Source organism: Sus scrofa, chromosome 2, assembly GCF_000003025.6.
Source record: "Sus scrofa isolate TJ Tabasco breed Duroc chromosome 2, Sscrofa11.1, whole genome shotgun sequence".
In the NCBI taxonomy this organism is placed as follows: Eukaryota; Metazoa; Chordata; class Mammalia; order Artiodactyla; family Suidae; genus Sus; species Sus scrofa.
In genome coordinates, this window is record NC_010444.4 from 11,844,009 (window position 1) to 11,861,094 (window position 17,086).

General features: G+C 42.5%; 1 protein-coding gene across 4 annotated transcripts in view; it reads left to right on the forward strand.

Annotated features, from left to right (window-relative positions):
* PATL1 (PAT1 homolog 1, processing body mRNA decay factor) overlaps window positions 1–13,691 on the forward strand; it is a 30,884-nt gene extending 17,193 nt beyond the window's left edge. For 2 of the 4 annotated variants that reach the window (XM_021082994.1, XM_021082993.1), the window contains exons 11-18: window positions 63–186; window positions 1,370–1,467; window positions 2,059–2,118; window positions 3,109–3,257; window positions 4,583–4,742; window positions 11,371–11,462; window positions 11,558–11,707; window positions 12,018–13,691. In XM_021082994.1, coding sequence (XP_020938653.1) covers window positions 63–186; window positions 1,370–1,467; window positions 2,059–2,118; window positions 3,109–3,257; window positions 4,583–4,742; window positions 11,371–11,462; window positions 11,558–11,707; window positions 12,018–12,039 — 855 coding nt within the window. In that variant the 3' untranslated portion in view covers window positions 12,040–13,691. Of the gene's footprint in view, window positions 1–62; window positions 187–1,369; window positions 1,468–2,058; window positions 2,119–3,108; window positions 3,258–4,582; window positions 4,743–8,911; window positions 9,068–11,370; window positions 11,463–11,557; window positions 11,708–12,017 lie in introns of all 4 variants that reach the window. The other 2 variants (XM_021082992.1, XM_021082991.1) reach the window with 2 other exon arrangements.

The following is a 17,086-nucleotide window of genomic DNA, read 5'->3' on the forward strand; positions in this document are numbered from 1 at the left end:
AGTGATAAAGAGCAGCCATATTCTGTGCTTGTTGCAACTAAAATCATATTCTCATGTGGTAGAATTACTTTGAAAAACTGGAGAAACTCTCAGCTGCTGAAGAAGTGCAAGGTGATGGCCCTAAAAAGGAGCGCACCAAGCTCATTACTCCTCAGGTGGCCAAGCTGGAGCATGCCTATAAGCCAGGTAAGGTCCCATCCTCATGCCCAAAATTGAAAAATGTGACATGGTGCTGGTAGGATAAAATAAAAATAATTGTGTAGGAAGTTCCTCTGTGGAGCAGAGGGTTCGTAATGATCCAGCTTTGCCGTAGCAGAAGCATAGGTCACAACCGTGGCACACATTTGATCCCTGGCCCAGGAACTTCCACATACCCCAGGTGCAACGCAAAAAAAGAGAGTTCCCTTGTGGCACAGTAGGTTAAGGATCCAGCATTGTCACTGCAGGGGCCCAAGTCACTGCTGTGGCATGGGTGTGGACAGACAACTGTAAATAACTGTATAGATGATTAGATAGAGATGTTTGAAACTGATTGACTTAGTACCGTTGTCCTTGGCAAATGCAGGGGTCAGTGTTAATCAAGCATGAAATGAATGGTTTGACAGATGGCCTTTCAGATCCTTTACTAAGAGTCCAAGACTTTTTCTTTTCTTTCTTTTTTTTTTTTTGCTGCGTGCATGGGTGGCATATGGAAGTTCCTGGGCCAGGGATCTAATCCAAGATGCATCTGTGACCTATACCACAGCTATGGCAACGCTGGATCTTTAACCTCCTGCGCTGGCCAGGGGCTCGAACAGCACTTCCATAGAGACAAGCCCACTGCACCGTGGGGGGATCTCCCAGAGTCCATGACTTTTAAACCTGTGATAATTTCTAGTATTTGTAAAATAGATAAGGGGGACGTACTTAGGATTTTTGTCATGTTTTCTTTCTTTTGTCTTTGTAGGGACGTGCCTGCGGCACATGGAAGTTTCTGGGCCAAGGGTCATCTGCCAGCCTACGCCACAACCACAGCAATGCAACGACAGGTCTGAGCCTTGTCTGTAACCTATGCCACAGCTCATGGCAACACCAGATCCTTAACCCACTGAGCAAGGCCAGGGATTGAACCCACATCCTCATGGATCTTAGTCGGGTTCATTACCACTGAGCCACAAAGGGAACTCACGGATTTTTATTTATTATTGCAACCAAAAAAAAAAAAAAATGGGAAAGGACAGATTTAAATAAGAGGTTGCTTTAGATAATGCATCAATTTTTGTAGTAGTTGTTATGCTCTGAGTAAAGAGTAGTGAATATAAAGATCTTTGAAAGCTGCCTGCCTGCATTGCTGAATTTTTATTTGTTGGAATTTTTTTTGTCCTTGCAGTGCAGTTTGAGGGCTCTTTGGGAAAGCTAACTGTCTCTAGTGTGAATAACCCTCGAAAAATGATTGATGCTGTTGTGACATCTCGGAGTGAGGATGATGTAAGTTTCTACAGAATTGTGTGTTTAAAAAAAGTCTGGGTCATCACTGCTTCTTTGAGGGTCACTGGGTTGGAATCAGGCATAGTGGAGTGTTCATAGTCTGACCTGGAGCTTTCCTAGGCACGTCATGGTGTGCTGGGTTTCCACAGATGTGCTAACACCTTCATTCCAAAGGCATCCAGGAGTCTTTGAACTGGGTAACTCTAGCTGCAGACAGCATCAGCTATTTACTCCAGTTTTTAAAATTACTATTTTCTATGTGTTTTATAATTTTCCTGTGATATCTTTATCTTCTGCATTCTGCAGTTATCTTTACCTATGTATGAATTCAGTTTAATAGTTTATATGGATTGATTTAGGCAATTCTCTAACCTTTGTCCACATTAGTTTTGTTTTAGATTATTAATTTTCAAAGTCAAGATTCTCAATTGACAGAATGCTGTAAACCAACTATAATGGAAAAAAATAAAAATCATTTAAAAAAAGATTCTCAAACTATTGTCACAAATGAAATTACACTTGCAACACTCATTAAATTATTTCTAACATGGATAAAGAGTCCATATTGATTAGCCTTGTCTTTTTTTTTAGGAGACAAAAGAAAAACAGGTTCGGGACAAAAGACGAAAAACCCTTGTCATAATTGAGAAAGTAAGTTTTAGAATTTCTTGCTATAGTTGGTTTCAGATAAGGAACTGTCAAATCTTTGTGTACACAGCAAGTAGAAAAGTGAACAGTCAGTGTTCTGTGATTTCAGTTAATGGATGTATTTGTGTAAAGTGCTTGTTGTGAATAGCTCACGCTAGAATAGAATGTGGTATGCTTCTGTGACCTAATGGAAAAAACACTGCAGTTAGTTAGAAGTACTGATTTTTTTGTCCAGGTTTGTTCAGTTAACAGCTGGGTGTTTTGGGGAGGGGAGAATGAGAATTTTAAAATGGCACTATTCTGCTTGTAACTTAATTGAGTCCATTAAGTCAGTTCACATGTATTAATTGGACATTCCCCTGAGTACTGGCCACTGTCCTAGGCACTAAGGAAAATGAGTTAGTATATAGACAGCTTGTGAAACACAGATACCATGTTTCAGGACCACAGAGCTTAGGGGTTAAGAGCACAGACTCTGGAAACGGGCTCAAATCATGTCTTTTCCATTTCTCACTGAATCTGTGACTTGAGACAAGTTGCGTAACCTTTCTGTGCTATCCTCAGTTTCTTCATCTGTAAAATGAAATGAAAATGAAATAATTCTCACTGGGCTGTGGTTAGTACTCAGTAAATGAGCACTCAGAAAGTGCTTAGAGCAGTGCCTGGTGCCCAGGAGTAAAATTAACTCCTACCATTTTCATAAACATGAGACATCACTGGGAGCAGTGTTACAGATTGTTTATGTTACAGTGCTATTGTTGCAGCTGGGAACTTCTGGATTAGAGGTCAAGGAGAGACAGAAGGATGTTTGAAGACGTTTTTAAGTTATTTTACTGTTTTTCTGGATTTGAAAGAGCCCCATTTTAGCTCTTAGTCTTAGTTACAATAAGTTTTCGCTCTTTTGCCTTTATCTGGGAATTCTAAACTGAAGTTGTTTATCTAATACTCTGTGATCCCAACCTCGCTTGCTGAGGTCTGCTTTGTCTCACTTAGACCTACAGTTTACTCCTTGATGTGGAGGATTATGAAAGGCGTTACCTCCTAAGTCTAGAAGAAGATAGACCTGCCCTGATGGATGAGAGAAAGCACAAAATTTGTAGCATGTATGACAACTTAAGGGGGAAATTGCCTGGACAAGAGAGGTAAGAGTGGTGCACTTTGGTGAAAATATGAGATTACCTGAACCCCTTCCTCCCAGCTTTATACCTTCTACCCTTTGGATCCCCTTTCTTATCTTAGTACAGTCACAGTCTTTCCTTTGGCCTGACTCAAGTGCCACCTCATATAAAACATTGCATAATTCCTTCCAGCCAGGAAAAAAAAAAAAATCTTACCCTGAATTCACGTATTCAGCAGGTACCTATTCAGTATCTCCTGGGACCTGTGCTAGGTGCTGGAGATGCAGGGGAGAACATTATTTCGGTTCTGTTGTTGAACGTACAGAGTGTTATCTTGCTTATGTTTATTAGTATTCAATCTTGTCATCTTTATGTATTTTCTTTCCTACTAAGATGGAAAGTGTATTTATACCTCCTTGGGATTTCCATGTAACAGTTATTTCCCATGGAAACCAGTCAGTCTTCCAGTGGAGACTGAGCTCCTTAATATAACTTCTTCTCTGTATCTCTGTCATTTCTCTCCCGCCCAGTATCTGGAACAGAATTTTGTTAATGGTAAATGCCCTATAAATCCCAAATATTTAATGATTGGAAAAGAACTGTGTCTCCTAGCCACTTCTCTTCTGTTTGCCCATGGAAGAGAACTGATGATTCTTCTGAGCCAGCAGCACATAGACAAAACAGAACGTTAAAAAAAAAAGCACCTTCTTGTTAACACACCTTTCCTAGTGTTGGGCTGACAGGGAACTTGTTGAAAAAATTTGAATTTATCCGTAAATTTGAGTGTTATGTAGCCATTAAAATGTGTGTAGTTAAAGTATCATTTACGTCATAGAAAAGGGTTTACAAGAATTTCTTGAGTGAAAAAAGTCAAGTAAAAAAACACAAAAAGAAATCAAGTAACAAAGCCATGTGAATTATGTGGACTCTTTTTAAATAAAGATAAAACTATACAGTACATAGTAAAAATGTCTTCAAAATGGTTAAATGGTAATTAACTCAGATTTGAAATATTATTTCCTTTTTTTCTTATGTATATTTTCAGATTTTGCTGTTGTAAAACCATGTTATTTGTGTAGCTACCTAAAAGTTAATAAAGGAAATTAATGCATATAGTTTGATCAAGTTTTTTTTTTGATACAGTTTTTGAAATGATTTTCAGTATTTGTGAAACCTGAAAAATTATTTTTGTTATTTGGTTGCGAGCTGGAGAAATAATTCTCACTGCTCTGTAGTACAGACAATTGTGAAGTGAAAATAAATGCAGTGTATTCATCAGTAACATGTAAAAGGAAAAGGGGGATTTTTTACACTGTTCTTGCTAAGTTAGCATTTTCCTTCTGCTGCAGGCCAAGCGATGACCACTTTGTACAGATCATGTGTATCCGAAAAGGGAAGAGAATGGTTGCCCGTATTCTTCCTTTCCTTTCCACAGAGCAAGCCGCTGACATTCTCATGACAACAGCCAGGAACCTCCCTTTCCTTATCAAGAAGGATGCACAAGATGAGGTGATCCACCACGTGTGGGACATCTTTCCTTTGGGTCTTCACAGTTGATAAGAATCCACCTTTCTTTTCCTTCCCCTTTTCCTTTTTGTGTTTTGTCTAACCATTCCTAAACATGAGGAAAGTGGTAATTCCATTGTATTTGACGTAAGTTAGGAAGCTGTGGTATAGTCTTAAAGTCCCGTGGTAATGCAGCAGGTTAAGGATCCAGTATTGCCACTGCAGCGGCTTGGGTCCCTGGCCTGGGAACTTCCACGTGTTGCAGGCGTGGCCAGAAAAAAAAAAAGTAGTATTAAAAGTTCAAGGCAAGAAATCAATTAGGGTAACACAAAGGACCAGTATTATTAAGTGTGAGATTCAGAATAGTAGAATTTTTGAGAGTGAACCTGAAAGAGTTGAAAATTATTCCTTCTGAAATAATAATAGAATTGAAGGAATTTCTTCGTGATATTTTAGCATCTGCAGAAGAAATGCAGAGACGTTTAGGTGTCATCCTTGGAAAAATTGAAGTGAGTTGTAACAATTTTTTTTAAAGATTTCAAGAATGAAAAATGATGTGGAGGAAAGTTTTAAAAGGATCTGAAGTTTATTGCAGAAAGCAGAAGACAACTTACAGAATATAAATTGTTGTAGGGTCCTACTAGATAGAACAGAAACTATACTCAATCTCTTGGGACAGACCATGATAGAATAGTATATAAAAAAGAATGTAGGAGTTCCCATCGTGGCTCAGTGGTTAACAAACCCGACTAGCATCCATGAGGACGAGGGTTTGATCTCTGGCCTCACTCAGTGGGTTAAGGATCCAGCGTTGCCACGAGCTGTGGTGTAGGTCACAGACGCAGCTCAGATCCCACATTGCTGTGGCTCTAGTGTAGGCCAGCGGCTACAGCTCTGTTTGAACCCCTAGCCTAGGAATCTTCATATGCCACAGGCACGGCCCTATATAAACACACACACAAAAAAAGTGTGTGTGTGTGTGTGTGTGTGTGTGTGTGTGTGTGTAGGTATGTATGTATGTATGACTGGGTCACTTCGCTATACAGCAAAAATTGGCACATTGAAAATCAACTATACTTTGGTTTTAAAAAATTGTAAGCAATGAGACAGGTATTCACCCATTACAATCACAGAAGTATTCATCAATGGAAACAAGTTTGGGAGAGCTTTATTCATTCAGCAAAAAAAAAAAAATTTCCACACTCTTAGCATATGGACATTCCTGGGCCAGGGATAGAATCCAAGCCAAAGCTGTCACCTATGCCGCACCTGTGGCAACACCAGATCCTCAACCCACTGTTCCAGGCCAGGGATCAAACCTGTGCTGCTGCAGAGACAAGGCTGGATTCTTTTCTTTTTTCTTTTTTTGGAGGGGCCACCCCGAGACATACGGAGTTCCCTGACCAGAAATTAGGTCCAAGCCACAGTCATGACCTAAGCTGCAGCTGCAGCAATGACAGATCCTTAACCCATTGTGCCGGGCAAGGGATCGAATCTCTGTCCCAGCGCTTCCAAGATGCTGCCAATCCCCTTGTGCCACAGCAGGAACTCCGACAAGGCCAGATCCTTAACCTGCTGCACCGCATCAAGAACTCTATCTTTCAGCAAACACTTAGCGAACACGTCTTATACCCAGCACTGCTTATGTCCTAGAAGTATAGCACCTAGTTGTAGGTGCTGAGAATTAAGAATCCAAAGATGCCTGTTTTATTGGAGCTTACCTGCTAGTAAGGAAAACTTGGTTAAATAGAGAGAGGCTAAGGTTCTACCTGTATGTGTTAAAAAGTGATGGACTACATTCTAAATACCATCTGTTTGAAGTAATGGCAGGTTCCAGGTCGGGCATAAAATGTACAAGAGAATCCTGGATTATCTTGTGTCCGAAAGCAAGGAAGCTAAAAGATTACTAGTTCCTGTGTAAAAGATGTGCAAACCAACTTGAAAGGGCCTCCTTTTGAACAGAATGGGGTTATTTGCATCAGAAGGAAAAGTTGTAGCAGTGGATTGAAATAGAGTAAATATATTTAATGAGTTCATAATGATATGAAAAAATATATTAATCTCCAGAGTTTTCTAGGCCATCAACTCATTATTCTGAAAATGGGTAAATAAAAAGAATCAAGCATTTATCTTGCCCCATTACAACTAAATGCCATTGAGACTAGAGAGTGGATAATAGATTTTCTTTATAGAAGAATATCAGCTAATAAATTCAAAAGAAATGATAAAATAGAAGGTTGCCATTTTACAGCTCCTAATGGAAAAGCAGTTGATCTGGGCAGTAGCCATAACTGGTGCCCAGTCGATCTGGGCAGCAGCCGTTACTGGTGCCAGAAGCCTTAGGTGAAAGCTGCTGGGGAACTTCACAGTAGTTGGGTCAGATTGACAACACCCGAACCCACTGACGACTGTTAACACCTCTCAGGGGAGAACAACCAGACGCAGAAGCCGTAGAAAGCACACAACTCTCTCCATGAAGTTTTCTCACCCTCTACCACCCTGACCCCTCCATTGCACTTGAACTTAATCAGACCTCTAATTCTATCTAATTGCCAGTTTTTTTGGGAAAAAAACAGAGGATGGTGGAACCTGTTAGGTGGTACCACAGAGGTGCCTTTAGCCAGGGCCCAAGTATGGGACAAATGACCCAGTTTCTTCAACAAATAAATGTCATGAGAAAAGGAGATGGGCCGTGACAAAGGATTTGTTAACAGATTTGAAAAGCCTTACCAGCCAAAATGCAGTATGTATGGATCATATTTGAATCAAGATTAAAATAAACCAGCTGCAAGAAGACATTTTTGAGACAGTTGGACAAATTTGAATTTGGAGTAGATACTAAATGATGATTAAGGAGTTAAATTCTTTTAGGTACAATAGTATTGAGAGATTTTATTAGATATACAAATGGAAGTATTTATGGATGAAATGATATGCTGTGGGAGGATCATAGATTCATAAGATCAAGAGCCTGTTGATGACCGAATTGGTGTTGAAATTGGGTTATAGATACGTCGATTTCACTGTATTGTTCTTGGTACTTTAGTGTATGTTTAAAAATGCTTTAATTTTTCTTGGTTGTTTGTTTTTTTGTCTTTTTAGGGCCACACGTGGTATATGGAAGTGCCTGGGCTAGAAGTCGAATTGGAGCTGTAGCTGCCGGCCTATACCCCAGCCACGGCAACTCAGGATCCGAGCCGCATCTGCAGTCTACACCACAGCTCACAGCAACACTGGATCCTTAACCCACTGAATGAAGCCAGGGATCAAACCCAAGTCCTCATGGATACTAGTTGGGTTCGTTACCTGGGCCATGACGGGAACTCCCAAAATGCCTTAATTTTTTCAGCTTTGTTTATTTAGAGTAGTAGATCACAAGGACTCTACTCTCCATCCTTGGATGCTGTTTAAAGTCACTTTTTATACCAGGGGCATTAAGTGCTGAAAGCAGTCTTGATTTCCGTTCAAGTGGTTTGTTGGTAGCTCTGAATTTTAACTTCCCGGTCTGGACCTTAAGGCAAAGCAGAATGAGTGGAGTAGCAGGCTGGGATCCATGGCCTTGGATTCTGGTTCTAGCTTTGTAACCAAACACCGAGTTTCTGATCACTTAGCTTCTCTGATAATCCATAGAATAGATTAATTAGTTCTCCATTTCCTCATTGAGCTTTTATAAAGATAAAAGAAGGTAATTAAGTCTGCAGACACTTCTCTGTAACTCTTTAGCACTGAGAATTTTCTTATGTTAGAGCGCTTCTCACAGTATTTTGAAGTTGCCACTTCACTCATGGCTTCTCCTTTGTACTTTAGATCCCTGAGCATCTGTCCTGTTTACCATTTGTTTTTAGCCCATGGTGCCTCTGAATATTTGTGGAATGCTTGTGAATGTTTTATCATGAATCTTGGTTTGGGTTTGAGAACTGATTTTATTTACACCTTTAGTTCACACAAGTCATGATGTTTCCTATGTAAATTGAGTTGAAAATGTTCTCAGTGGAAACCATAGACTCTGTTCTTAGGGCACTAGTAGTGTCTGCTAGACCTGTCAGCCCTGGTCAGTCTTGCTTCGGGCAGCTGAGCATAAGCTGGGTGCCCTTCCGTGCATGCCCACTGATGGCGTGTGACTGAAGTAACAGTTGCCGGGATGTAATGTGCTTTTTTCCCCCTTTTGATAGGTGCTGCCATGCTTATTGAGTCCCTTCTCTCTCCTCCTCTATCATCTTCCATCAGTGACTGTCACCAGCCTTCTGCAACAGCTAATGAACCTACCTCAGAGTGCAGCCGCGCCAGCACCCGCCAGCCCCCACCTCACTGCTGTGCTCCAGAACAAGGTGGTCTTGCCCTTCTGTGTCCATGAACTTTATGAGGATTCTAAATGTAAATTATGGGTGAAAATAAGGGCTGCCGTGGCAGTTGTTTTCCTTCAGCCAGGAGTTACATTGAGCTCGTAGTGACAACAGCTAGAAATAACAGTGGTTTCAACAAAATAGAACTTCCTATGTCATGTGGAGTAAATCTGGTGTGGTGACTCCGAGGTATTGGGCAAGCAGGCTCCTTCAGTTTCTCTGCTTTGCCATCCTTAGCAGTGGCTGCCGGACTCGTGACCTGTCACGGTCCACAGTGGTTGTGGAAGTCAGGGCTCCACTTCGCCTCAGGGAAGAGGTGTGGTTAGAGACCCAAAAGATGTGGAGTAGCTGTCTCTCCTTCCTTGGACTTTTTCCAGGAGCTCTGATCACCAACTCCTACTTTCCCTCAGTGGCGAGGTCTTAGTTGTGGGCCACATCTAACTGCAGGGAAGGCTGGAACAGATTCATTTATATCAGATTAAAGGTCCAGAGACCCAGGGAGAGCGTAATACAGAAGAAAAGCATGAGCTTTTAGGCAGAGCAGGTTTCCACTCCTTGTCTCCCCCTCCTGGGTGTGTGACCCTGAATAGCTGATTTCACTTTGCTGAGCTGATGTGTAAAGTGGAGGTGATAACGTCGACCTCAGAGTTGTCCTGTTACTTAGATGAGAAAAGAGCCGTGAGCCGTTCAGGGTAATGCCGGCTTCGTAGTGGGCCCTCGTTGAGGGCTGTCTGTTAGAGCAGAGGGAAAAGTAGACCCAAGCCCTCTTTCTTCTTGCACCCGAAAGCCTGCCGAAAGCATGGCTCCGAAAGGCAGTTAGTACCTCAGAGGCTGAGAGGGCTGACGCTGCCTTGGGGAACTTAAGACAGGGGTTCTGGGTGCTTAGTTATGTGTTTTCATGTTATTTGGTCTTTCAGCTTTAATTGTGATGAAGGTAGTAGAGGGAGTTCCTGTCGTGGCTCAGTGGTAACAAACCCAACTACTAGTATCCATGCGGACTCGGGTTCAATCCCTGGTCTCATTTGGTGGGTTTAGGATCCGTCATTGCCGTGAGCTGTGGTATAGGTCACAGATGTGGTTTGGATCCTGCTTTGCTGTCTCTGTGGCGTAGGCTGGCAGCTGCAGTTCTGATTTGACCCCTAGCCTGGGAACCTCCATATGTCTCGGGTGTGGCCCTAAAAGCCAAAAAAAAGCATGAAGTCAGAAAAGATTATGTAGCCTGTTGTTTTTTGACAATGATATGAAGGGAACTTTTAGGGAAAGGCAAGGTTATCCTCTGTGAGGTGAACTCAGAAAAGAGGGATGGAATCCCAGAATATCCCCAGCTTCTCTTTATGGTCCATTAACACTGTGAGTCATCTATTTAACCTAATAATTGTCCATATTTGTATTTTCACTCTGTGCCCGTCAGACTACCTGTTTCCTTCTGTTACTGTTCACTGAATAAAACAAATCCTTCTGTACTTCAGTCTCTACAGAATGTTGCTACATTTTAATAATCCTAGATACTGTGGATATATGTTTATTCTTTCTCTCTTTTTATTAATTACACTCTCAACATTCTCTCTAAGCCTTTATATTTCCAGATAGGTGTGTCTTTTTTTTTTTTTTTTTTTTTTTTTTTTGTCTTTTTGTCTTTTCTAGGGCCACACCCACAGCATATGGAGGTTCCCAGGCTAGGGGTCTAATCAGAGCTGTAGCCCTACACCACAGATCATGGCAATGCAGGATCCTTAACCCACTGAGCGAGGCCAGGAATAGAACCCGCAACCTCATGGTTCCTAGTCAGATTTGTTAACCACTGAGCCACAACAGGAACTCCAGGTATGTCCTTTTTAAAGGAAATTGTGTCTTCATACCCTCATCACTCCAGTTACCTCTATTTATATGTTTTCCCACAGGCCTTAACACCTTTTTTCTTAATTCAAGTTCTATTTAATGTTTTTTATTCTATGAATTTTAATTTTCTGTATCAAAGTTTGTCTTCATGTAACTTTCCATTTTAATCCATTTCTGTTCTAGTAAATAGGGGAAAAGCTAAACCCCCACATTATCCATGGCAGGAAAAACTCTTCCCGTCTCAGGGTGGGGTGGGGGAGAGTCCTTGGCACGGGGACCTCCTTGCCGCATTGAGGGTGCTTGTGGCTGTGCCGCGAGAAAGATACGGCCTCTCAGCTCTGGCCGTTTCACACAGCAGCACCCTGAAGGGTGTTGGTCTCTTCCCCGTCCAAGGCCAGGGTCCCCTCAGCGCGGTGCAGGCTTGTCTGACCCTCTCTCTCCTCTCGTAGTTTGGCCTGTCACTGCTCCTCGTCATCCTGAGCCGTGGGGAGGACCTACAGAGTTCAGACCCCGCTTCAGAATCCACGCAAAACAGCCAGTGGTCAGTCTGGGCTACGTTTCTTCTTTTATTTTAAGTTCTTGTAGGTACTTTTTCATTCTTTTTCTTACATTGTTATTACCGGTTTTCCCTGTCAGGACGGAGGTGATGTTCATGGCAACCCGAGAACTTCTGCGGATTCCCCAGGCAGCCCTGGCCAAGCCGATCTCTATACCCACAAACCTAGTATCCCTCTTTTCTCGTTATGTTGACCGACAGAAACTGAACTTGCTGGAGACAAAACTGCAGTAAGTTTGAAACAGGAAAGTTCCACATCTCCCTGAAGTTGGCCCTTGAGAAGTTATGTTGAGGAGGTCGGGGGGCGTGAAACTGAATTTGGGGGAAGAGCTTAAAGACTTACAGCAAATACGTGAGTGTCGACTAGCTATAGAACACTGTACTGGGTACAGCAGAACCCTCATCGGTGAATAAATGCGAAGGGTAGAAGTGTCTTAGGTATTTTGTTATGAGAATTATTCATGCAAGGATGTAACTCAAAGGACCGCCTTCTGTTTTAACTCATTCATACAGGTCTTCTTTCTCTCTCTTTATACCTAGGCTAGTTCAGGGGATACGGTAAAGATCTCCACATGCGTCCTGTACCTCCTCTTGGCTGCCACCTGCACTGCTGCCATCGCCAATGGAGTGTTGTTTTTAATGAGGGAGGGAAGGTAGCTTATTCCCAGAGCATCTTGTGGGACCCATTCCTGTTCACAGGGTTGTCTCTGAGTGCCAGGTATTGCCCCACTGCTCTGAGATCTGGCTGGGTGATACTTCTGCTGGTTTCTTTTACCTTCTGTGTTACAATTCTGCATGTCCTACTTTTCCTCAATTCTTCTCAATTTCGCATTTTCTTTGCCCTAGAGACACAAATATAATCTCTCCCTTTGTCCTACCACCACTACTCCAGTTCAGAATAGATTGTAGTCTGCCAAAGGGTTCCTTCCCTCATCCTATCGCAGTCTGTTTTTATTGCCCCATATTAACATGCCCATAGGAGAGCCAGTTGAGTAGAAATCAATATAGATATGCACACGCACCCTATATATACATTTATGTGGTCTCCAGAGGATCCTTAAAGAAGGAGTTTTAGATTGAGAACTATTTAGTTGACACATCCCTTTTCTAACCACAAACCAGCTGATGTATTTTTAATCTGTTTCTCGTCCATCTTGTAATGAATTTGGTGGGTTCTTCTTGTTTTAATATAAATATAGGGTATGCAGCACGTTTAATAAAATCAGAATTCTTAATTGGCCGATGCCCAGCTCTAGGCTGAGAAGTCCTTTATCTTTTCCCCCACTTGTATTTCCTTTTTTCTGTCCACCTCAGTGGAAACAGCACACGGTTAAGCCTTTTCCTGCTACAACTACAGTGTACTTGAGCCTGTCCCCTCAGGGACATGGAGGATTGCCAGAGATGATCCGAACTTAGAGCCTGCTTCCACAGTGTGGCTTTTGCACACTTCCTCTGTCTTCCTGAAACTACTTCAGTAAGCCATGCCGTTCCTTCTCTCTTCCCTGTTTTTATTTGGTGTTGTGGGTAGAAGCCCCAGACCTAACCATGGAAGCTAAGTTCGGCCCACCTTGCTCTTCAGTCTTCTCCACACTGTGGGCAGAAGCGCCGTCCTTGCTACTTCATCTCACCCAGGTCCCATTCCAGGCAGCCAGGGCCTGGGTTTGAATTCTAGCGGGGACAGCCTGCCATCATCCTTTCCACTCACCCTCTCCCGTTCAGCAGTCAGCCAGGTTAAGGGGTTTGGTCCCTAGTGGTTACAGCCCTCAAGGAAATGAAATCTGAATTAACTCTACATGACTGTCCTTGATACACATTCTGCTGTTCTCACCTTTTCGAATGTAGTAGGGGGACAGGTCATGATGTTTGAAGAGAAGAAGCATTTTGCACATACACGTGTTGTACAACAGTAAACTCCTCCGTTGTAACCAGCCGTCACGTCTCCATCTCCATCTCTTCCCGTTCTGTAGCCCCGGCTCCACCAGCTGTTCCCCCTTGGCGTTGCCGAGCTTCCCCACGCGGTTAGCTACTGACTCTTTCCACTCTGCGCCTTTCCTCCCTTCCCCTCACAACTGATCAAGTGAAGACTTGGTTATTATTTCTTCCTTTATGTGCTTTATTTTTTTTGTTTGGTTCTAATTAATAAAAATTAAAGTTTCTAAATTTACATTTTTATAGGGTATTGTAAATAAAAACAAATTGTATACTTGAAAAAAATGTGTGCCTACTTTTCTGCTTGTTACTTCTAAACAGACTTTTCAGTGTGTTTCCAGCATGTTTAGCTAGACTGGCAAACCTCTTGGTATTGGGGGTTAGTAAGGCTATTATGACCTGATGTTTTTACCTTTTTTATTTTGTCGTAAGAGAGGAAAGATCTTAGGTGTACAGGATAACTTTCCTTTAAAAATCTAGGTTCCCCCACACATAGGCTTTTAACTACAAAACAGAATTGTAAGTTTCAGTAGACACACTACAGTTGATCTTCTTCATCTCCAGGCATATGAGACTTTTTTAAGGAACTTCACATAGCACAGTAGGGCCTTAAGCTGCCCTCATGGTTAGTATTTCCTTACCTCTCACATCTCTTCAAAGGAGGTGGTTCATTGTAGTAAATTCATGTTAACTATTTCAAATGTGAGTGTGGATTTTGCTCTAAAATGCTCATTAAAAGATTGGGTTCTCTCTTCCTTTCTTCACCCTTGTGGTGTGTGCCATCGACTCTTCCCTTCTGTGTCTTCTCCAAGTCTCACCAGAGACTTGCAGGATCAAGTGATACCCGACCAAGAAACAAAAGCAGGTCTTCCCATTCCCCCGTAGGTTCTCCTGCAAACTGGTCCTAGTGTCAAGTACAACTCCAAGAGGAGCCATCAGAGAAGAACCAGGCTGGGTCTACAGGGACTCACACATGAGAGGCACACATACTGATGTTCTGTCAAGGTCACTAGCACCTGACTGTATCAGGCTGAAAGCATCACCACTATCTGGGTAATTGGGCATGTTTTATTCGGAAGATGATTTTTTTTTTCCTTTGTTTCTATGCTTCTGCACTAATAGGTTGGTTCAGTAGTAAATATTTGAAAGCTTTTGTTGGGGAGGGGGGATTTCAAACAATTAGAGAAGGCAGAACAAGTTAAAAATGAGGGAGGAGGAGTTCCCGTCGTGGCGCAGTGGTTAACGAATCCGACTAGGAACCATGAGGTTGCGGGTTCGGTCCCTGCCCTTGCTCAGTGGGTTAACGATCTGGCGTTGCCGTGAACTGTGGTGTAGGTTGCAGACGCGGCTCGGATCCTGAGTTGCTGTGGCTCTGGCGTAGGCCGGTGGCTACAGATCCGATTCAACCCCTAGCCTGGGAACCTCCATATGCCGCGGGAGCGGCCCAAGAAATAGCAACAACAACAACAACAACAAAAAGACAAAAGACAAAAAAAAAAAAAAAATGAGGGAGGAGATAATTCAACATTACTGGATGCCTACTCACATAAAGTGCAGTTTTTCCTGGTGAGCAGACAGGCTTCTTGAGGGGAAGTAGGTAGCACAATGGTGAGCAGCAGAGCAGGAGGCTCAATCAGGATATGCTTAATGCTATGAGGGAATGACGGTCTTCTGGTAAAAGATTCATTCTCACCACTTATGTGAAAGAGCAGAGGTCTCAATTGATAGCTCTGCTGTGTTAGGATAGACCCAGCCCAGTGGTGCCCTTTCATCCCCAGAAGACTAGATTCAGAATGAAAGGAGTGAGATGCTGTGGTCCAGCATCTAAGGTGTGAGGGAGCCGAAGTCCCTGGATAGCTGGTTATTGGTGAGGTTTATGAGCTCTGCTCCTCTTTAGATTACAGTCTCCACTACGGTTTGAGGAAATGTCCAGAAAACATCAGTATTACATTTCTTGTGAGAAGAAAACCAAGTTTAAGACGTCCTTACAATAACTACCAGCTGGGTTTTGAATCATGTGGTAAATACCAGATACTACATTTTGGTCTTTAAAAAGTTGTTCTAAGACTCAACCAATGAGAGCAGCATTAACCTCCTGACTAATTATATGTGAAAGATAGAATATGCACTAAAATAATTTATAACAACATAGCACAGAATTCAAAACTGACATCAGGAGTTCCTGGCATTGTTCACTGGGTCAGAGATCTGGCATTGCTGCAAGTGTAGGTCGCAGATAAGCCTCGGATCCAAGTGTCACCATGGCTGTGGCACAGGCCTTCAGCTGCAGCTCTGATTTGACCCCTAGCCCAGGAACTTCCATATGCCGCAGGTGCAGCCATAAAAAGAAAGCAAGAAAACATTACATCCATGTATGTAACCTCTTTGTATGAGAAAAAGAAGACCCTGATAGGTAATAAATAAGAGATTCGTTAATAGTATTTTTCGGGAAAAAATGGAAGTGAATGTTAAGTTCACTAGTAATCAGAGAAATAGAAAATATTTTTAACCTATCAAATGACCAAAAACTTGAAAGAATGCTAGTGAGAAGTTGGGGCTATCACGCACTCTGGTGGGGTAAATGTCTACGTTCCTGGGAAGTGCTTTGGCAATATAAAGAGCTTCAGAACTAGGAGTTCCCGTCATGGCTCAGCGGAAACAAATCTGACTAGCATCCCTGAAGACTCAGGTTCGAGCCCTGGCCACACTCTGTGGGTTAAGGATTCAGTGTTACGGTGAGCTGTAGTGTAGGTGGCAAAAGTGCCTCAGATCTGGCGTGGCTGTGGCTGTGGCGTAGGCCAGCCCCTACAGCTCCAATTCAACCCCTAGCCTGGGAACCTTCACATGTCACAGGAGTGGCCCTAAAAAGACAAAAAAAAAAAAAAAAAAAAAAGCTTCAGAACTATTCATATTGACTTATTAATTTGGCTTTAGAAATCTAAGGAAAGATTCTTAAGTAATTATACTTAGTACAGCATTATTTATAAAAGAAAAATTAGGAATAACCCATGTGTCCAACACCACACTAATGGTTAAGTAAATGTTAATCTGGGCCATGAACAACTAGAATATTAAATCATGGGAAGTGCTTATGATAGAGTCTGGGGAAAAGTGGAAAGCGTATATGATTCTAATTCAGTTTTTTTGTTTCTTGTTTTTTGGGTTTTTTTTTTTTTTTTTTTTTTTGTGGTTTCTTTATGGCTGCTCCTGCAGCATATGGAGGTTCCCAGGCTAGGAGTCAAATTGGAGCTGTAGCTGCTGGCCTACACCACAGCCACAGCACACAGGATCCAAGCTGCATCTGCAACCTACACCACAGCTCATGGCAACACCGGATCTTTAACCCACTGAGAGAGGCCAGGGATCGAACCTGTGACCTCATGGATGTTAGGTTCATTTCTGCTGAGCCACAATGGGAACTCCTGAATTCAGTTGCCCCTCGGGATCCGAGCCCCATCTGCAACCTATACCACAGCTCAGGGGAACGCCAGATCCTTAACCCACTGAGCAAAGCCAGGGATTGAAGCTGCAACCTCATGGTTCCTAGTCAGATTCGTTAACCACTGAGCCACGACAGGAACTCCCCGCTTTTTTAATTTAATTCAGATCACTGGATGCCATCCACCATCTACTTTTGGAGAACAATAAAGTCCAGTGTGTGAAAAGTAGAAGCCGGAGAT